The sequence below is a fragment of the Phragmites australis genome, chromosome 1 (genome assembly GCF_958298935.1).
Source record: "Phragmites australis chromosome 1, lpPhrAust1.1, whole genome shotgun sequence".
Lineage (NCBI taxonomy): Eukaryota > Viridiplantae > Streptophyta > Magnoliopsida > Poales > Poaceae > Phragmites > Phragmites australis.
Window position 1 is genome coordinate 16,213,314 of NC_084921.1, and position 22,620 is coordinate 16,235,933.

Sequence of the window (22,620 nt, forward strand, 5' to 3'; positions counted from 1 at the left end):
GCTTGGTGGAACGCTGCGTCTCGTCGTATAAACAAGGAGTACCGAAGATCGTTTGACGACCTTGTGATCGCCTTTTGGTGGGGGATTTGGAAAGAACGGAATAATAGAATCTTCCAAAACTTAGCAATGGATGTGGTACAGGTTGCCGAAAGGATTAAGCAACAATTTGATCAATTCCAAGCCGCGTTGGTTGTTTGATCCTCTAGCTGTTTCTTTCTAATAGCTCGAGGCCTTTGCTCCGTTCTGTTGTTTCTGCTTGGTGCGGTCCCAGTAGTGGACGAGCTGGCTGCCTATTCTACCACTCTTCTCTGCCTTCTAAACCACAAAAGGTTGGTGGAATGCCGCGTCTCAACGAATTGACGCACAGCTCCGAAGATCCTTCGATGGTCTCATTATTGCCTTTTGGTGGAATATCTGGACAGAAAGGAATAACAGAACGTTTCAAAACGTAGATTGCAATGTGGTGCAAGTAGCAGAGAAAGTCAAGTAGCAATTCGAGCTTTTCCATTGCGTGATGCAGGAATGACTGCTGCTGTTGTCTTCTTCGCTTGGTGGAGCATGGGTTGGTCGTTTTAGTGCTTTGTGTGGTGTTTCCTTATGTTGTTTTCTCCTTTTTTTAATGCTATAGGGGACAGTCGATACCTTTTGTTCTAATATTTGTTGCCCCCTGTTCTGTGATCTTGTACTCTTTATTTTTCCCAGACTTTACTCCTACTCTAATAAAATCGGCAAACCTCATGTTGTCTTTTCGAAAAGCAAAAAAGAATTTTAGTTATTGGTATTTTAATAAATTTTTAGTTTTTTATATTGAAAAATGAGAAAAGTCAGTCAGAATCTATTTTTCAGCTTTTAATTTATTTTAGTCACAATTATTTCCTCAACTAACTTAAAAACCACTATAAATCAGAGCTAGAAACCAGTCGTTTGGTTAGGATAGCTTCTGATTTTTTAAGAAAAAAACTAAAAAAACATCTAAACAGGAGTTAGGCTCGTGCCGTTTGCGGTTTGGGAAGATGGGTCAACTTTGGAGTCAACGGTGAACTTTGCTTTTCTGTATGCAAGGGGGCTGCTGTCTAGGGCGCTCATTTGCGCGACAGCTCACATCCCACGACATTCTTTGCCGCCGCCGCCTCCACTTATGTCCTCCTGGTCACTCGGATATAGTACAATTCTCAAACCACTGCAACGGGACATTCACTGTTGTCCTCGTCCGATACCCCAGATTTTAGCTGGACTATTAAGCGATGCACAAGACGTTCATGCGTTGCTGTCAAGTGCTGAACATGCCATGATGCCAGTATTAGGCTAGTTCTAGCCTAGTTTGTTTTCGTAGTATCGGTAGTCACGGCCTCGTTGGAGCTCTTTAGTTTGGAATCCTAGACCATCGGACCCTTAAACTTTGCTCATGACCTCTCATTTCCATTTTATTCATGTCACACATATAGGATTTACATACATACATGTCCTTCGTACATACAATCCTTGATCATTATATGTTCCTTTCATACATACATGCATACATGAATATGGAGGAGTGTGTCAAGGGTTAATTCCTGATAAGGATTTTAGGTGTATCAGTTGAAGGATGCGTGAACAACGCTGAAGGTGTGTATTCATCAGTGTATGTTGAACTCAAGAACACCGGGGTTATCTAGGTTCTAACCTCCCGAAGGATAACAGTCATATGTTATGTGTATTTTGTTATGAGTGCTTGTGAATCGGTTATCTATTAATATGGTCCTCCTCTCTTTATATACTAGAGAGAGGGAGAACTTACAAGTGGGCCCTGATTAGTAGACCCATGCCTAGCTAGATATTCAACTCCTAGATCATATCCTGGAGAACCGAGTGAGCCCAACTTGCCTTAAGAGCTTTGAGTGTATGTTCCAACCGTGGAATGCCTCCACACCTGGCTTCCCTGGACGCCTGACTTGTCCCATCACCGTCCGCCATAAGATCGTCTGCTAAGCCGTTATGTCCCTACGCTCCACGAGTCTACCTGTAAAACCGTCCACTTGCCTGGTCGTTCTGTAGACCCTGTCTCATCAGTCGTGCGGTGCTGCACCGGCCCGTAAGGCCCCATCCATTGCATATAATACTACAGGATGGTGCAGTGCTCAACCGCACCGGCCATGACTTTGTTCACTGGATGGGGTGCCTGGGGAAGGAAAACACTTGAGTAGACAGCAATAAATATGATTAGATGAGTTAGTTAAGGACCGGCCCCACGACTAGCAAGAGCTAATCGCGGGATCTCATAATATCACAAGGAAGCTGGTCGCGTAAGTCTTGTGCTGGTCATGCGAGCTTGGACCTGGTCGCGTGATGGGCCAGAGTTCAGGAAATACCCATCGTATGTCGTCATACCCCTCATTGGGCCCGTTAGTTAGGATGCCCCTTACTCAATACTCCGACAGTAGCACCCAAGCTCCCCCGTGGTCGTGGTCAGGTATGGCCACACCACTCGGACCCCGAGGGAACATAGTCCACTAAGAGAGTGGTCGCTGACATCGTTTAGCTTTTAGAGTTTGACTCTGAACTTCACATCATGTGGGGAGGTTAAGCATCTTGAGAGGAAGAGAGAGACATTGAATGTTGTCGGGTTCGAGGAGCTTTCGATTCCTCATGCATGCGCCTTTGGACTTCGAGCGGTTCAGATGTCGTGCTAGTTGAGATTCCTTAGTACTTCCTGGGGCGAGATGTCTATGATGGAATATGTATAAAAAACTAGGGTGCTGGTGCCCAGGCGTTGCCACATGTGCGCGGGTTTGACCGGGGCATGGCTATGAGTCCTCGGGGTAGTAAATGGTAGGATCGTGGGGATGTTTTCCATGGTGTTTTCGCCGTCCACTCTAGGCGTGAATCAATGGCTAGTTCCAGGGGTCCGACCACCCCTCGGGCCGGTCTAACCGTGAAAACCCAAACCTCTCTATTCATCTGCAGTCTGACCGTGACTCCTGATGGTCTGATCGCCCCTGTTGGCGGTCGGACCGCTGTCACTCAGACAGAACCGTTTTCAGCATAGTTTACTATTGGCTGAAACTTGTAAAATCCATAATAAATTCTCTGTAGCCCCAAAAATTATGAAACCAATTTTTTTGGTTTCATAATAACCTAATCTACCTATTAAAAGTGTTCCCAACCATTAAATAATTAATTAAATTTCTGGGATTTATTAATTAGGTTAAAGTTCATTAATTCACCGTTAATTCATCGCAAGCCCAAAATGGGTGAAACCAATTTTTCTAGTCTTCTTATGACTTGTTATATCTAGTAAAAAAAATCATGCTTTATATGGTATATTTTATGGAAATTCATCATATATATATATTGTAGCATGCATTATTGCATTTCACTCATGCTCATCATTGCATGCGCTTTTCTTTAGTGAACAAGGAATCAGAGCGCGATACAACCGTGGTTGAAGACGACTCTAATCTTTTAGATTTCTGCAAGTGTTGCGTGGGTAATTATAGGCGGTCACCTGAGCAGTAAGACAAGCAACTAAGCATATTGCACATTTGTTCAATTGGATGAAGTCTAAAATTTATGAACTATGTTTGTGTATGTTTGCATGTGTCGAGTCAAGATCGGGTACAAGTGGGTAGATCCTAGTTGAATGCATTACTTCTACCTTGAATTGTTGTTCATCCTTTCCTTGTCGTCTTGAGTATGTTGTTGGTGTCTAGATTACAAGTTAAATCGAAATACTTAGCAATGCATAGGTCATTCGGTAGAAGTCGAGCGGTGAATTGTTTCATCGTTCGCGAGCATATGCGTTATTTACTTTTGTCATGATCACAATGTTGGTTATGGGTTGATGATGGTTGGATGAGTGGTGAGTATGAGACGAGATGTGGGCGGTGCTAGGGATGTTATCTGCTCCGGAGGAAAGTCTTGGGGGCAGGCTGGGAGAGGAACCCGAACACTGTAGACCGCTTGCGTCGTTTAAACACCGATCATCGGTGTAGTCGGCTTTAGCACTTACCTTACTCACCACATGCTGATCTAATGGTAAGACGAGTTGAATACCTCTGGAGCTGTGATATTTGGGTGTGAACATCGACGGTGTGAGCGGGTGGGCTTGTAAGAGGTGCTAGTTTGCTCCGAGAGTAGTTCTAGTACCTCCGCACCAAGCGATGCATGATCCAAATGGTTGGGGTTTATTGGGAAAGGTTGACATGAATACCCCTTGTATGGATCTGTGTGGTCATGCAAGCCATATAGTCCTCAAGTCGTGTGGGTCCAGGAGTATCCCCTTGCAGCGTGTAAAAATATTTCGAAATATCGTGCTCTCGGTCATAGCATGCTCCTGTCCATCTGCATTGGTCGTAGAGTTTTCGCTTATGGTTGATGGTTGGATATGTGGGAGATGATTGAGTTGGTCTTTGTTACATGTATGTTTATAATGGTTCTAGTTATTTATGTTCAGTTGATTATGACAGTGTAGAATTATGTTGTTGTTAGTTAAGTTAATTGCTCACATCTATATGTCTAGATTGATTACCGTTTATGTTTAATTTAACCATGTGATTTTTCCTTGCTAATGGCTCAATGCATAATCCTTGGAGTCGAGCTACATATATGTGCTCTATATGATTTAAGTCTTGCGAGTACCTTCGTACTCATGTCTGCATTTTCAGGTGCTGCTGATGATGAAGAGCCGGTGTTTGGCTACTTCGTGCATGCCGATCAGGGTGATGGGCAAGAGTAGTTCATCCTACTCTCAGAGATCGTGCTTTTGGGGTAGAGCCTAAGGGCATGTGGCTCCACTCTCTTTTGTTGTATATATTTATGTTTCCGCTGCGTAGATGTTATTGCCTTTTGATGTAAAATGTTGAAAATAGTTGCATGTTAAAGACTTGTAATATAAGATTAATTACTCATTCTTTCTTAAGGTTTGTTGTGATGTATATATTGGAAAGACATGTGTTCCGATCTTGGGCACAAAACACGTGCTGGGACTATCGAGATAGTATTCTGGTTAATCGTTAAAGTCATGATTATGGAAATAATCTACTTAATGATGAATTAGAATACTGTTTGGACGGTTCCTCACATCGTGGTATCAGAGCTTGGTTTAATGAAGTAGCCTAAAAATGATTAGAACGTTCTTTAGTAAAGTGTCAAATCCGCTAAGCAACCCACCAAAGTTTCTTTTATGCCTCTCCATAATTAATATGTATGAAACTGCTATATTATGCCCCTAAGTGTAATGTGTTGATGGTTGTTGTACTTATATTGCTTGTTTCTGTATCATGTTGTTTCATAGCATGATGCCTTTGTGACTTATTTTGCATCGACACAATTGATGAAAAAAGTAAGAAGGTAAGGAACACATCTCGATGGCGGTAAATATCGGGGGAAGGGTGATGTATGAGATTGTGATGCTTGTTTGGGGAGAGATGCACCCGAGAAAGAAACATATAGTTAAGGGTCGAGCATACTTCCATATTCTATTGTTCATTTTGCACCATGCCTTTGAACATGCATTTACATCGTTATGTAGTATACGGATCCAAATATGCAAGGTCTGACATAGCAAAGTAGCATTAGTTGGAGTTTGATCTTTCACCTATGTTGGAGTTTAACCTTTCGCCTCTCTTTCTTTTCACCGTCTCTCTTTATGAATTGTCTCATCAAGAATAAAGCTGTCATAGATTGTGCTCAGCGGACCATCACCCTTAATGGTTTGTCCGGCACCCGAATTCATTTGAAGCTCAAGGCCGTTGATACTTGCCTTTACGCTCTGAAGACTGTCCCCACCACGAATCTGTTGAGTATTCCTGTGGTGTGTGAATTCTTGGATGTCTTTCCAGATGAGTTGCCAGGGATGCCACCCGACCGCACCGTGGAATTCTCTATTGACCTTGTGCCCGGAGCGACCCCAGTTTGAGGAAGTCGTATAAGATGTCGTTAGTTGAGCTAGCTGAGTTGAAGAGGCAGATTCAGGAGTTGCTGTCAAAGGGTTTCATACATCTGAGCTCCTCACCTTGGGGATGCTCGACACTCTTTGTGAAGAAGAAGGATGATACTCTGCGGATGTGTGTTGATTACCGTCCGTTGAATGAGATCATGGTAAAGAACAAGTACCCGCTTCCTAGGATTGATATCCTGTTTGACCAACTAACCGGCGCCCGAGTTTTCTCGAAGATTGACTTAAGGTTGGGCTACCATCAAATTAAGGTCCAACCGGAGGATATACCGAAGACGGCTTTCTCAACTCGTTATGGTCTTTATGAGTTCACCGTTCTGTCCTTCGGATTGACGAATGCTCCGGCGTATTTCATGTACTTGATGAACACGGTATTCATGGAGGAACTTGATAAGTTTGTCGTGGTTTTCATCGACGACATTCTAATATACTCCAAGAATGAAGAAGAACATTATGAGCACCTCCATGTTGTTTTTGGCCGACTCCGAGATCACCAACTTTATACCAAGTTCAGCAAATGCGAGTTTTGGCTCAAGGAGGTCGCTTTTCTGGGTCATGTCTTGTCAGAAAACAGTGTTGCAGTTGACCCGAACAAGGTGCAGGATGTGCTCAGTTAGGTTCAGCCCAAGAATGTCACTGACATCCAGAGTTTTCTTGGACTTGCGGGTTACTACCGCCGGTTCATCGAAAATTTCTCTAAAATTGCCAAGCCAATGACTGAGCTATTGAAGCAGGGAAGTGTATTCGAGTGGTCAAGTGAATGTGAGTCAGCTTTCCAGACCTTAAAGAAGCTGCTCACGACTGCTCCCGTTCTTGCTCAGCCTGATGTGGGCAAGAGCTTCAACATCTATTGCGATGCTTCCCGTATGGGCCTCGGATGTGTCCTTATACAAGAGGGCAGAGTTGTCGCTTATGTCTCTCGCCAGTTGAAGCGCCACGAGGAGAACTACCCAACACATGACTTAGAGCTTGCTGCAGTGGTGCACGCTCTAAAGATCTGGCGCCATTACCTAATGGGCAACTTGTGTCGTATCTACACGGATCACAAAAGTCTCAAATATATCTTCACTCGAGCGGATTTGAATATGAGGCAGCGAAGGTGGCTTGAGTTGATCAAAGACTATGAGCTGGACGTTCATTATCACCCCGGTAAGGTGAATGTGGTCGCCGATGCTTTGAGCCGAAGGGCTCATTGTCATTGTCTTAGAGTCGAGCCCGGGAATGCCACACTTTGTGATGATTTCCGCCGGCTTGGACTTGAAATGGTTTTGGATGGTTTTCTCGTCAATCTAGAGATCAGATCCACTCTCTTGGATGATATCAAGGCAGCTCAGAGGGGTGATAAGGGCATGGCTAGAATCCGGGAGAAAAAGAAGATCGGCAAGGCCGTGTGCTTTTCTGAAGATGACCAGGGTATTCTGTGGTTTGGGAACCATTTAGTGGTTCTCAAGGTTGAGGCACTAAGGAAGAAGATACTGGGTGAGGCTCATGACTCGTTGCTATCCATTTATCCAGGGAGCACGAAAATGTATCAAGACCTCAAGCCACGATTTTGGTGGACTCGCACGAAGTGAGAAATCGCTTGATATGTTGTTGAGTGTGATGTCTGCTGAAGGGTGAAGGCCAAGCATTTCAAGCTAGCTGGTACACTTCAACCTTTACCTATTCCCTCCTGGAAGTAGCCGAACTTCGGGAACAAATCCTTGTCTCCTTTACTTTATTGCATATTTATTTGTTCTAGTTGATCTTTGGGGATTTTCCCGATCTATTTGCTTGTGTTCGTGTAACTGCATGTTGGTGGTGATAAGGTATTTAGGCATTTCTTAGAACCTATGGTAACTTATAGACTCATTTAGACTTGCTCAAAAGTTCATAAGTTTCAATTTCCTGTATCATCCAGATTATCTGGATAAGCCCGAAGTATCCAGGTTCTGTATAACCCGGACTCTCCGGATTGACACTAAGTATCCGGATTTAGTAATCCGCTATGAAGTTTTAAATTTCAGAAAATGCCTATTCACCCCCCTCTAGGCGACATCACATACATTTCAAAGAGTCAATCCGACGGGGGTCCGTTGTTGGTTGTGACATCCTGCAAAACAGAGAGTCTAGTCTTTTGAACTTTTAAAAACTTACAAGTTTTATTCCACACTCGCCTGGAAAAGTTCTGCAAAATAGAGAAATAGACTTGTCTTTGAGTAATCCTACATGTAGAACTTGCACTATAGGGCGATGTTCCAGGAGTTGTGTAATTCACAGGCATCCTCCATGGCTAGCTTGACCGCATCAGATTGGGCGATATTGACTACTTTGTAGGGGCCCTCCCACCTCGAGGAGACTTTATTCCGATCGACCTTATTCTGGATTTGCCTAAGGACGAGGTCGTCTACGACCAGTCTCCACTCCCTCATCTCATGATTGTGATAGCGTCTGAGGCTTTGCTAATATCGGGCAACTCGGATTAGAGCATGCTCGTGGAACTCTTCGATCAAATTTATATCATCCTTGCGTCACGCCACCTGGTCGTCGTCCAAGTAGTTGGCCACTCGAGACGACTAAAGGGCCATCTCAGACGGAAGCATTGCCTCTGTGCCAAAAACAAGGAAGAAAGGGGTCTCGACTATAGCCCTGCTAGGAGTTGTTCGCAGCGACCAAAGTATTGTGGGTAGTTCATCCACCTAACGTCTTAAATAGCTGATAAATCGATCAAAGACCCGAGTTTTGATCCCTTGTAGTAACATCCTATTTGCCCTTTCGACCAATTTGTTGCTCTATGGGTGTGCCACCAACGCATAACAAACTTTGGTCTCGATCTATTCGCAGTTTTCCTGGAAAGCACTACTGGCGAACTGAGTCCTGTTGCCTGTAATTATGTGATTTGGACTGCCAAACCGCACTATTACACCCCGTATGAACTTAATCACTAATATGGCGGTGATCTTCCTGACGTGCTCAACCTCCATCCACTTAGTGAATTTGTCGATTGCCACGAACAGGAGTTCAAAATCACCTAGAACTTTAAGGAACGGTCCCATGATATCTAGCCCCTAGACAACGAAAGGCTAAGAGAGTGATATAGTTTGTTGTGCTTAGGCTGGTAGGTTGTTTTGTCAGCCATGGCACTTGTCGGTGGATGAACACCGCAAGCGGGGATCCTGAGAGACCCCCTTTGAGATTCGGCCGGGGGGCTGATTCTGAATCTACCTCGTACGTGGGGTTAATGCGAATGTGTGGGATCTAGACGGGACGGATGATCGTCTGCTAGTAGGAGTAAATGCACAAGGGATTTAGACAGGTTCGGGCCGCACGGAGGCGTATACCCTACTCCTGTGTGTCTGATGTGCTATTAATGCTCTTGGAATACCTTTCTCTGGACCTCTGTGTTACAAGTTTTTTTGGTCTATCTATCAAGTCTTGAGCTTCGGTCTTCAAATGCCGATCTCTTTGAACTTGTTCAAAGTGGCTTCAACCTTGCTTCTTGCTTCTAAACCTTTTGAACCATTTCTTCTATGAAGTGCTCCCCCCCTTTTATCCTATCGGGGGGAGGCTCGGCGTGCCCAGAACAGGGGCACGAGTTCCCGTAAGCCATAAATAGAAAGCAACCATTATGGGTCTACAGTTTGATGTTACAGGGGTTGAAAATGCGTCATTCGGTCGGTCCCATCGGTTATTACGCCCAAACTTTAGCAGGTGCAGGGGGCCTACCGACCAGCCACTGAATATCCCCGCATGCCTGTCCGGTCAAAGTGGGTCTGACACGGCAGGGTGTCAGGCGATACGCCTCGAGCCCATCGACGATATCTTCAAGCCGTCTTCCTTTATGGGCCCTGCAGGGTGACGTGCGATGGGACCTGTCGCATTTAATGTCCCCACGCCTTCCTGCCAGGCGGTGGCAGGGACTGACATACTTAGTACGACAGGTGTAGGGGGGAGTGGTTGGATGTGACCGGCTACGCTCCCCCTTAAATGCAGCATCGGGCTTCCCACCAATTGACACCTCACCGTGGAGCCCTTGCGGGGTCCACCGGCAAGGGGATTCTTAGGTCCTCGGGGAACTCTGGGTACTCGGGGACCAACTGTCCTTGGCTCCGAGCACCTCCTCCCGGATCTGGCTCTTCTAGGGTCCTCGGGGAACTCTGGGTACTCGGAGACCAACTGTTCTTGGCCTCGAGCACCCCCTCCCGGGTCTGGTTTTTCTCGGGCCCTCGGGGAGATGGTCCCCGAGGGATGGCGCCATGTGGCACTGTGCTATCCTGGCCTCGGGACTCAGGAATCCCCGGTTCTCGTATCACCGACAGCAGCCCCTGGGCCCATCGGTAGGCGATGGCCTAGAGATTGCGGATGGGGCCCTATTTCTTCGAGGCCGAACACAGCATTGGTGCTACGTGGCTTTCTGTCACCAGGTGCCAAAATCTTTGCGGGCCTTGCAGTTTTTTGGCCCAGGCTCTTGGTATAGCCCAAGGAGGAAACCGAAAGGGCGCATGCCCTTTCGACTTTCGAGGAAAGTGATGATGAGGCGGGAGGCGCGCCTGGCAACCGCGCGGATTGAGGGAGATGCGCCTAGCATATTGCGCGGAGGAATGAGGCGTTTGAACTCCCTAGTCAATGAAAGGGGCCGGCTGGAGGAGGACCGCAAGTTGCTGGACACCCGCGTGGCCACGGCTCGCTCGGCCTATGAAAGGTCCATGCAGGAGTTGGCCATGGAGCAGGAGGCACTGGAGGAGGCGCGTGATGAGGCCGTCGCCTCACAAGAGAAAGCCGACCGCCTGGGACGGCTCACGACGGAGCGCGACCAAGCGTCGAGGAAGCGTGCCAGCAAGTTGGCCGCTTGCGAGGAGCAACTTGCCCGGTGCGAGCAGCAGGTTGCCACACGGGAGGGGGCAATTGGCAAGCGGGAGGAAACCGTGCAGTCTGCATAGACGGACCTCCGCCGCAAGCTGACGACCTTGAGCGCGGACACCCTTCTCCATCGGGAGGAGTAGGTCGAACTGCGTGAGACGGATGCTGATCTGGCGGTGTTGGCGCTCCCACCTAGGAGGAGCATGTCGCCAACCAGGAGGCCAACCTAACTGCCTGAGAGCAGGCCGTCAAGGCCCAGGCCGAGCGACTGGAGCAGTCCTGGCACGAGGTGGTTGCCCAACTTGAGGAGGTACAGGCCTCGAAGGACGTCCCTGCCATCACCACCGACAGCAGCAGTCTCGAAGCCCAGCTGAAGAAAGCCGAGGAGGAGCTTGATACCGTCCTCGAAGAGCGGACGAATCTGAAGGTGATGATGCAGGATATCCTTCCGCGGGCTTGTCACAGCCCCCGAGCTCGACGCAGTGGTACTCTAGGTACTCGGGGAACTCTGGGTACTCGGGGACCAACTGTTCTTGGCCCCGAGCACCCCCCCTCCTGGACTTGGCTCTTCTCGGGTCCTCGAGGAACTCTGGGTACTCGGGGACCAACTGTTCTTGACCCCGAGCACCCCCTCCCGGACTTGGCTCTTCTCGGGTCCTCAGGGAACTCTAGGTACTCGGGGATCAACTGTTCTTGGCCCCGAGCACCCCCTCCCGGGTCTGGCTTTTCTCGGGCCCTCGGGGAGATGGTCCCCGAGGGATGGCACCATGTGGCACTGTGCTGTCTTGGCCCCGGTTCCCGTATCACCGACAGCACTGACATGACTCGCACTGTTTCACCAGCTCGTAAGCATCCTAAAGGGCAGTGGGCCAATAAAATCCTTGCTGGAACATTTTTCCAACCAGAGTACGGTACGTAGCGTGGCTACCACATATGCCTCCATAGATATCAGAGAGCACTGTGCTCCCCTCTTCTTAAATGATATATTTCAGAAAAAGGCCGTTGCTCCCCCGGTAAAGGCGTCCCTCTACCAGGGTGCATCTACAGGCTTGCCACGAGACCTTTTCTGCTGAAACATCATCGTCAGGGGTTGCTCGTTCTGAAGGTAGTCCGAGACCTGATCCATCTAGGTCATACCCAAATCTAGCAGGACGACCACATAATGGCCACTTGAGGTTGATGGCACCGAAGAAGGCGTTGCTTCCAATGTCGTTGCCTCTGGTGCTCCGTTTCTATGCGGAGCATCCCCTTCACCTTGGCTCGAGACCACGGTGGATGGTCGTGTGAGTCTTTCTTCAAAGACTCAGACCGGGACAGGTTCACAAGAAGAAGCTATACAGTCCAGCTCTTTGACTAGGAAGTTGTCCTTGCGAGGGATGTGTCTAACTTCAAAACTGAAAAAACATCGCTCCAGTCTCCTCACTTCAGCGAGGTATGCCTCCATTGTTGGATCAGAGCACTGAAACTCCTTATGCACTTGGTTAACAACCAATAGCGAGTCATCTATCACTAACAGGCATTTAATCCCAAGTGCGGAGGTTGCCCGCAATCCAGACAAGAGGTCCTCGTATTCAGCGATATTGTTAGTGGCTACAAAATATAATTAGACTACGTATTTGAGGATGTCGCCAGTTGGTGAGGTCAGGAGTACTCCAATCCCTGCTCCCTTCAGCGTGAACGACCCATCGAAGTGCATGGTCTAGTGCTCATCTGCCTATAGTCGTTGTACATGCTCGGGTTCAAAATATGACGACTCAGCCACAAAATTGACTAGCGCCTGGGACTTGATAGCCGTTCGGGGGACGAATCGGAGATCAAACTCCCCGAGCTATACTGTCCACTTTGCCGTTCTTCCTACCGCATCCTTATTGTGGAGAATTTCTCTGATCGGGAGCAAGGAGATTATCTTGATTTTGTAGGCCTGTAAGTAATGTCTAAGCTTGCGAGAAGCCATAAGAATGGCGTATAATAGCTTCTGAGCCTAGGGTACCGAGCTTTCGTGTCGTGTAGGACCTCACTAGTGTAGTACACTGATCATTGAAGACCTTCTCGCTTGACAACCAGTACCACGCTCACGACCTATGAGTTGCTGCAACATAGAGCAAGAGCTCCTCATCTGGTCGAGGTGCGGTCAGTACAAGAGGGGAGGAGAAGTACATTTTTAGATCTTGGAGGGTCGTTTCTACTCCTGGTGTCCATCAAAAGTGGTCAAGCTTGAAGAGCGGCAACCCCCTCTCTCCCAGGCTTGAGATGAACCTGCTCAATGCTGCCACACATCCTGTTAGTTTCTATACTTCTTTTAGCCTGGTCGAGGACTTCATCTGGTCGATGGCTCTGATCTTGTCAGGATTTGCCTCTATTCTTCAACCAGAAATGAGGAATCCGAGCAACTTTCCTAATGGGATTTCAAATGTGCACTTCTCTGGGTTCAGCTTCATGATGTACTTCCAAAGGTTATCAAACATTTCCTGGATGTCCGCGACCAGATCTTCATTGGTTCTACTCTTCACGACCACATCATCCATGTATGCCTTGATGTTTCTACCGAGCTGTGGTCAAAGAATGAGCTGATACAACACTGGTAAGTGGCACATGCGCTTTTTAAACCAAACGGTATTTTTACGTAGCAAAAGACATAGAAGGGTGTTACAAAAGCAGTCTTCTTCTCATCTTCCCTATACATGCTAATCTGGTGGTACCTCGAACACGCATCCAAGAAGCTTAGGAGATCGCTATCGATAGTTGAGTCGACAAGCTGGTCAATCCTGGCAGGAAGAGATCTTTTGAGCATGTCTTGTTGAGGTTGGTGAAATTGATGCACATCCTCCACTTACCATTATATTTTTGGACCATGATTGGGTTAGCTAGCCACTCTGGGTACTGTATTTCTTGGATGAAGCCTACTTCTAGGAGCTTATCGATCTCCTCATGAAGTGCTTTCTTTTGGTCAGCTATGAACCGACACACTTTTTGCTTGACTCATCACGTGTCAGGTCGTATTGACAACTTATGCTCGATCACGTCCTTGGGGACTCTAGGCATATCAGACGGATTCCATGAAAAGACATCCATGTTTTCCCGGAGGAAGGTGATGAGCGCGAGTTCCTATTTGGAGGCCAGGCTGGCCCCTATCTGGATCGTCCTAGTTGGGTCGGAGTCGTCGAGGCGTACTGCCTTGAGCCGCTCATCTTGGCTGGTGGTGACGTGGACCTTCACCAAGCGATCACTAGGCATAGCATTCTTCGGCTCCAACCTGGGAGTCAGCTCGACCATGTCAAGGCTCCTCTTGTTGCAGTGCAAAGCTGTCTTTGTATTGCCAAAGATGGTGATGGCCCCAGTCGGACTAGGGATCTTGATCACTTGGTATGAATAGTGGGCGACAAACATGAACTGAGCCATTGCCGGTTTCCCCAGGATCACGTTATAGGCGGTCTCGAAGTCCGCTACATCAAACATGACTTTTTCGGTCCTGATGTTACTCAGTGAGCCGAAAGTGATGGGCAGTTCGACCCCCCAGGGCTTAGCCAATGATCCTAGTGTAATTCCAAAGAAGGGGAGACGGTTTCAACGCACTCCTTGGGATTTGTAGGGTGTCTAATGCATCGGCGAAGATGAGGTTGATGGAGAGCCCTCCGTCGACCAGCACGTGACCCAATTTGATATTCTGCACGATGGGTTCGACCACAATAGGGTAGCGACCAGGTCGCTTGTCACTCGTGAGGTGGTCGGCCTGACTGAAGGTAAGGGGCACTTCTGACCACTTTAGACATGGGCTTGGGTCCAGCGTGGTCGCCCATATCTCCTGCCGACTTGTATCCGTGTTCGAGGAGTATGTTGCGGCAGTGCCAAAGATGTGGTAGACCATGTGATCAGCTTGCTAGTACCCCAGTGCCGACTGGTTGGGGTCGGCTCCATCCTGACCATCCTCGTCGGGCCTGGATTTACGCTCCTCAAGTTCCTTGTCGATGATGTCCCACACAACCTTACACTCGGTCAGGTCGTAGGCATCGGTGTGGTGGATCGGGCAGTAGCCACGACTCTTTTTTCCCTCCTTTTTCTCAAAGCGTTAGCACGGTTGGCCGGTTTGCTCAACCACCATGACATCGGACGATCCTTCCTTGCGTTTGTACTTCCTCTTGCTCAACCACCATGACATCGGGGAGGGTTGGTCAAAGGTTGGTTGTGACCTGGTGTCAATATGATGCTATCAAGCCCCGGCGGCCTGTGCGCACTTATCAGCGAGCTCAAAGAGCTTTGTAGTTCTTTGGATTATCTTAGTGGCCAGCTTCTTGACCATCTTTTGGTCTCTGACCCCTCTCTTGAAGGCGATGACCACGGATTCACATGTGATCCTTAGAATGGTGTTTCGGTACTCGGTGAAGCATCAGATGAAGTCTCGTAATGACTCACCTTATCGCTACCTGACCTGGTACAGGTCGTCCTCAACCCCGGGTCTCGCATAGGGCCCCTGTAAGTTGGTGACAAATTGCTTGCATAGATCCTCCTAGGCTTGAACCAACTCGCGGGGAAGGTTCATAAGTCAGGACCGAACTGAACTGGTCAAGGTGGTCGGGAAATAGTTGGTCATAACTTTCCCGTGGCCCCTGTGGCATACACCATAGTGGTGTAGATTTACATAAACTCATCAGGATTGATTGAGTCATCGTATTTTTTAGTTAGGACCGTTCGAAACTTATCTGTCCACATAACTGGTGGGTCTTTTCTATCTGCAGGTCGCTGGCTACTTTTGCTTCTAGTAAATGGTGAGTTTTTGGGGTTAGCTAGCTTTTTTTTCTTCCTGCTAGAAGCTGTGCATAAGCTGTCCCAAACGGGCCAATAGCTGATGTGGATTAAGAAATATATCCTATACCTTCTATCTTAATCCAACGGCTAAGACGACGCGTGGAGTTCCGAACCTAAGCTCGGAGACCATATCAGGCCGTTCGATTTTATTTCGGGTAGCGGAGGAGAGCGACCTAAGGACACCGTACAAGTAGAACGCGGCTGCGTGTGGAGAAGAACGAAGCGGCGGAGCAATGGCCGGGCAGGACACGACGCCGAGCACCAAGGCGGCGGCGCCACCGGCGACCATCCGCCTCGTCAACTTCATCTCCGAGGACCAGGCAAGCCCCCGACCACTTCCCCCTTTCGATTTCTCGCTCGCTTGCTGCCTGCCCTAGCATGCTCAATCGTGCTGGGAAACATAAAAAGAAAAATTCGCTGAAATTTGTTGGGTGGGAAATTCCGGCAGCTCGATGAGGTGAAGCGGACGCGAGGGGAGCGGGTAGAGGACGGCACCGCGCAGCGCGACAAGCCTCTCTTTCAGGTGAGGTCACCGCTCTACCCAGGCTGCTTCGTGCATTTGCTTCGGTTTGCCTTAAATCCATTAGACACGTCGATTTCTTTCTGCCCTGTGCAGATCCTACAGGAGAACAAGGAGAAGAAGGACGCAGAGTTCAACGAGCGGTTCAAGCACAGTATGCTTGCCTCCCTTCTATCCCGTACTATCTTAATGTTTTATGTTGGTGAAATGTAGGCAAAATTGCTGTAATTTGGGTTTAGGTGTAGCTTTTTGTTAGTACTGCTCGAAAGGATGTAGCCATGATGAGCCTGGACAATTACACAAGAGATCTAGTCATGCTAGCTGCAAGATTGAGTTGCGGCTGAAGCACGCATACAGGCCAAAGTTCTTACTGATCACTGAAGCGTGTGGGTAGTAATAGTATTACAGCCATCAATTGTTTTCCTTACCTCTTTGCAACAGAAAAAATGTATTGCTTGCCGTACTGTTATTTTCAATGAGACAAGTAACAGAGGAATCTGTCCTTGTTCTAGTGAGGATTAACTGAAAAGCAAGATTCGGTTTTGCTGAATAAGCTTTCTAGCCTGCTATCTATTTTTCCTTGCTATTGCTGTTTCTGGGTTGATTTGACTAGATCACAGGATATGGAACTCTGGAGTTTGACTTCATTAAAATTTTCTCTCACTCTGATCTTATTGTTTTCTTTTCTATTCAGGACCTCCAAAAGCCTTGGATGAGGATGAGACCGAGTTTCTCGAAAAATTAGCATTGGTAAGCATTTAATGTAATCTAGAATGCTAGATAGCATTGAAAATCACGGTTCAAGCCCAAAAATGAAGATGCATATAGCTGTCCGTATGTATAGCAACGGCAACAGGATTTTATTTGTCACATGCTCACTGATGTATTTTTATGTGCACACCTGCTTAAGGGCTCTTCCCCCTCAACCCGTGTTACAACCTACAAGCACAAACATTGGTGTGGCTGCCTGGTTGGATCCGTTGTGTACTTTGTGAACTGTGCACAAATAATGAGAAACTTGTTCCATTTGTTCATTCATAAGATATTAAGGCTTTGTTTACATATTAGTATTCTGACCTTCTCTCAGTCATTCTATTCCCCTTTCCTTTATGAGAGATAAAAACTAAAAGGCTCCAACTCAGAAGCGTTTCAAACCTGCAGGCGTACCAAAGTTTAACAAAATACAGTCATCATAGGCCCCAATAGAACTAAAAGTCTAAAACCAGATTGTAGCGCTATAGTTTAGGAAAAGGAAAACCGACTACTTCAGCTGCTGCAGAACCACTTTGATTAAGTATCATGTCGGACCCTTTACCCCTGACAGCATCTTTCATTCAGTATCCCAAGCATGTAATAAGACGATTGCTACACTTGATAGTAGTAGCCCAAGGCATATGCTGTATTAGGAGAGGCTTCCCAACCAACCACCCTAAGATTTGACCTTTCTTCGTGAGATAATACTTAAAACTGCGTCACCCATAATAATTTATTCTTAGCTGTTTGCTACAATCGCAGCTAAATGTTTGTTAATCGTAAACATCATATGAACCACACATAATCTGGTAGATATTAATGTGCCTCATTAGAACAGTTTAGAAGTTCCCTTCTTTGAGTAACTATGCCAAACATTATAAGAAAAGGGAAACAATATTATTTACAATTTTGATTAACTTTTTCAAAAACACGAACTATATTAGTTATCTTGAAAAGAATTTTGGGTGAGTATTTTAAGGGGAACCAAAAATACCATAAATCATGTGCTTTTATTTTCCTCTTGAAGACGATCATTGTTTCTTGTCTGTGAATCGTGAAAATAATCTATCCCTGGTGTTTACCATTATTGTATTGAAATTCTAAAGAGTAGAAAAATAATCTGAAGTCTAGTTCTTGAATAGCTTGATTAGTTAATTATGATCTTCCTAGTCAGTAGTACTTGTATTTGCTATATAAGAGTTACAGACATAAAACATATGGCTTTTTAAGTACGTGCTGTATCTTTTAGTCCATGTTTTTTTGCAACATCTTAGTTCCTTGTTTCATGCTACTTCGCTGCAGTCAAGGAGGGAATATGAACAGCAGGTGGCCAATGAAGAAGAAGAAGAACTCCGCAGTTTCCATGTGAGTAACATACCGACAATTAATATGTATTGCTCTATGTCTTCAAATGAACCTCTTGTTTTCAATGCTGCCAGTTTTCTGATCTGCCAAATCGAATTGCAATCAAACATGAAAGCTTTTCTCTATCTTGAGCACAGCAATCTGAGTTGTAACATTTGCCCGGCTGTAATGCACTTACCTGTGGATGCCTGCATCAGATTCATTGATTAGTCATTAAAAAGGACAAGACAGAAACATAGAACTTTTGTTACGTGATATGTATCATCTAAATGCAGTAGCATAGAGCAGCAGATTGTGGAGCTTTTGGATGCTCCATAGTTTATCTTATAGTAAATTTCAGCAATCATTTATATACTGGAAGACAGCTTTGCTCCAATCGCGACTCTGTTCTCATCTACCATACACAGGTCACATGACTGGCCTAATAAGTGTTTTTCCTTTCAGGAGGCTGTAGCTGCCCAGTCCAATATTGTTCTTGAAGTAGAGATTCCTACAGTCTCTAGACCTGAGGTATGTTACAATTTACAAAAGCAAAGTGGATTTATGTTTCTTGTGATTTTGTCATAGTTTTAAGACGAGATTAACATAAAGTGCATATACATACTACACGTTATGCTCCTTTCCCTGGCAGTTGTTAACTGCCCCTCCTCAGGAGAGCAGGCCTAAGCCACCTATGAAGAGGAACCAGCCTGCACTCCTGAAAAATGTAATAATTTCTGTGAAGCCGCAAGCCAAGAAACCGAAGGTTGACCCGGATGTTAAGCCTGCTCCCAAGAAGCAGTCTTCAAATGGGCATGACGCAGACCAAAAGCCACCAGATGACAGTAAGGGCACGCTGGGCTCTCTGGTGGCTTATGACGACGATGAAAGTGGTGATGATGAAGATTGACAATGGTGTTTCAGAATTCAGGTATGGATGCCACAAGCTTACCAGAAGATATGCATTGGAGCAGCAGCCTGCGGGGTTTGCTTGACAAGAGGCAAAATAGACTTCTCTTGCAGTCCATATGCATCAAAAGCCTCCGCTGAATTTTCCCTGTATGTACTGTCGAAGCCCAAGACAGTAGTAATGATAACGGTACGTCGGTACCACTAGTTTGTAAAACTCTGTAGCAAGCACTTGCATTTATCTGATCAGCCGATGTTTCCCATGGATTGCTAGAGGATTGGAGATAGGTTTAGCTGACCCATTGGTTGGTTGCTGCATCAACCAGATATGAACATGTACCATGACAGAATGTGTGGATCAATTTGTCAGCCTCAAGCTTGAAGTGCGATTTCCCGTCTCTTCTGGGTTCTTTCACAATCAGGAAGATGTACGACATCGCCTGCTGCGGTACGTACTAGCAGATTTCAGAGGGTTTGGTGTGTGCAGTACGCGTTGTACTGACGAAGCAGTCCAGCATTTGCGTACTCCACTCCAGTTGCAGGGTTGTACTGATGGACGACGGCGGCTGGAGTACAGTACTGCACTGAATCGGCAAGTCAATCTAGCGTGTATATATAGATCTCCAGTGCTTGGTGATGATGGCATTACCATTAGCATTGGCAACACAGACAGGTAAAGAGAGTAGGGTTGGAGCCAGGGATGAGTCAGAGCATGGGATGGAGTCATCAACAATTTTCCTTTCTTTCACTACTAGATGTTTGTTTGTTTGCTTGAGAAAGGGAGTTGTGAGAGGTTTAAGGCAAAAAGAAGTGCTGTTGAGAGCTCAGCTGGTGTTGTTGTTCCCTCCCCTGCACTGCCTCTTCCCTGGCTCCTGACCGTCGCCCAACTCTCTCTCTCTGCTTATCTTTTCTTTACTAGATGAAATAGGTAGATAAAAGGTTGGATTGTTTTGAAAAAACTACAAGAAACTAATAAAACAATAGCTGTTGCAACATTTTAACATGAGCAAGCGTATTACATTTACACCTCTTTATGTAGGCACGAGATTTCAAGTAACTTTCCACTCCACATTCTCGTGGATGTTCAAACATCATCAGTTCGAAATGAAACATTTGGTTTACTATTCTTCCATTGGATTATATTTACTTCTATTTGAAGCTGTTTCAATGCAGATAAGGCGACAGGCTAGTCAGATGGAGATCGGACAACTAACACCAGGGACACCTTTTCTGTGATTCAGATGGGGATGGAAGGAAATAAAACAACTGAGCACTCAAGATTTACACAAAGAAAGCATTGCCAAATACCAAGAAATTCCAGTAATGGCTACATGTTTTTTCTTTCTTTAGTTTAATTTACGGTGTATGCGTGACCAGTTGCTCTAGGAGATATAACTGTGTATAGATGTGAAAACAGATCAAATATAGACATATAATGTCTTTACCATATTTGCAAATCACTAACAAACCGATGTTAACGAATCTCGATCTCTACTAATATAAAACAAGAGTTTCTTCTTACGTCACCCCCACCTCCCCCCCACCCCCACACTGTCTAGAAAATAGTCAAAAAAAAAAAGGTGAAACCCTGCAAAACTAAAACCAAAGAAAACCGTCAAAAAAAAACCCTGCAAAACTAAACCGGGCCGCGCCGCCCCCGTCCTCCTTCTCTTTTGACATACTGCACGGGTATTGTACGCCCGCTGACATGTACCACTTCCTAGCTAGCAAACTTTAGGTGTTTTTGCTCCTCGTGCTTTAAGTGTTTTAGGTATACATTTTGGAAAGTGGTAACAAAAACCTCATGCTAAACAAAGACATTGGAAGGTTTGGTTGACCCTTTTCATACAGGTAGTTCTTTAGCCACTATAGTATGTGAACTCTTGTTATTGCTAGCATGTAGCTAGTTCAAGACTGAGACCTTGTGTTATTTGCAGTCTGAAACTACCTCTGTGAACACTTTATATTTAGTGCTAAGTGAAGCAATGTGATTACCTTAATTCATATTGATTTTTGCACTATTATTTTACATTGTGCTGTGTACTACACAAGACATATCATACCCTCCAAAATTTTCACGGTGAAATAAGTCCTCCAAGTCAGAGTCCACCTCAGCCTCTTCTGTTACGTAACAGAGGAAATATCGGTCTGTGCAAATGGTGCCAAGTTGAAGACTTGCAAAAGTAAAACGCAAGTTTGAGGGTCCAAGTGCTACAACGTGCCAAGTTGAAGGACTTGCAATGCAATTTTCTCTTTTATGAATTTGTCATATTGTGCTCAAACTTGATTCTACCCACTACAATTTGGCATTTTTTTTTTCATTCACTATCATTTTTTAGTTGTTCCTCTTTCATTATGCTAAGTTCACCATGCAAAAAATTCAGATCATCCTTCAATGAAAAGGCTTCTTTTGTATGGTGTTGGAGTTTTGTTCTACCTGATACAAATATGTTAACCATGTAAAACATGATCCCTTTTTGTTAAGTTTGTAGTTACCATGGTTATGTATCTCTGAATATAGTTGTTGTACTTGTGGTGTGCAGGAAACGGCATATCCTGCAGTGTAGCACTATGAGTAGAAGTCCATATAATGTTTCGCCTTTCTTTATTTGGATCATTTTTTATTGTCACTTTTTCTGTCTTATAAGTTACTAATAATTTGATTATGAGTATAAACTTGTGAATATGCATAATGAACGTTAAATGAAAGTGTGGATTAACTTATCCATTTCGTTTGAACCATTTCAGCATATTTGACATTTACATTATAGTTCTTTCCATGTTTAAAAATAATAATTATTATGTTACTGTATTGCCATTTGCAATTTATGATTAATTGTCCTCTCCTTTTGGCAATAGTTCGATTTCGATGTGAAGTGCTGACAAAACAAGGAAACAACATCCTTTGTCGTTTGTTGTGCCTCCGTCATTGTAATGGGTGCCTTGAGATGAAGCTACTCATGTGAATTGCATGCTACAATATTTGTAGGTTGTAAATTTGCATTGGATTTTAGATGTATCATTTCGTTTGAGTGGATCATAACCTGCATTGCCTTTTTGCTCCAACACAACGATAACAATATGTGTTACTATTCCAAGGCTTACTTTTTTGGGATGATGGAGTGATGTAGTTTACTACTGGGGACATAAGTAAATGTACATGTCAATGCTGACGCTCAACTGAAGATTGCTATTGTTAATTTCTGAAGATCAGACCTGATGTCACCTATGTAGTTTTAGATAGCGATTTCTCAGTTTTTTGTCGTTTCAAGCTTGAACATGAAAGGTGTTGTGTAATTTTGTTTTTGATCATTGTGGACAAGTGTTGTGTCAGGTAGGTAACTGGTTGTAGGCTTCATTTCAAAATGTGTCGCCGTTTTGCTTTTACCATTGTCTTGGTAATGAAAATGTATTATGAGGTAACTGATCTTTGATTTTAGTACCAGCGTCATCCCTTCTTATGAGTATGCAAATCTATATAGCTGCTCATGGAGGTCTATAGCATACTCTGTTGTGT

The 22,620-nt window shown here is 45.5% G+C and overlaps 1 protein-coding gene across 2 annotated transcripts; it reads left to right on the forward strand.

The window, feature by feature from the left end:
- Positions 1-15,714: 15,714 nt before the first annotated feature.
- Positions 15,715-19,492, forward strand: LOC133911346 (uncharacterized). 2 transcript variants are annotated; one of them, XM_062353553.1, is made up of 7 exons: positions 15,715-15,897; positions 16,026-16,100; positions 16,194-16,251; positions 16,792-16,847; positions 18,153-18,215; positions 18,660-18,725; positions 18,847-19,492. In XM_062353553.1, the coding sequence occupies exons 1-7, from the start codon at positions 15,811-15,813 to the stop codon at positions 19,102-19,104; spliced, it is 663 nt and encodes a 220-aa protein (XP_062209537.1). In that variant the 5' UTR covers positions 15,715-15,810; the 3' UTR covers positions 19,105-19,492. The 2 variants fall into 2 exon arrangements, with proteins under 2 accessions (XP_062209537.1, XP_062209546.1); XM_062353562.1 differs by having other exon boundaries at positions 15,717-15,897; positions 18,868-19,492.
- The last annotated feature ends 3,128 nt before the right edge of the window (positions 19,493-22,620 follow it).

What these genes read in the sequence shown, in the direction of transcription:
- LOC133911346 (XM_062353553.1), top strand. Translation starts at nt 15,811, where the DNA reads ATGGCCGGGCAGGACACGACGCCGAGCACCAAGGCGGCGGCGCCACCG. An exon ending in ACTTCATCTCCGAGGACCAG is followed by an intron (nt 15,898 to 16,025) that starts GCAAGCCCCCGA and finishes AAATTCCGGCAG; the next exon opens with CTCGATGAGGTGAAGCGGAC. An exon ending in TTCTCGAAAAATTAGCATTG is followed by an intron (nt 16,848 to 18,152) that starts GTAAGCATTTAA and finishes ACTTCGCTGCAG; the next exon opens with TCAAGGAGGGAATATGAACA.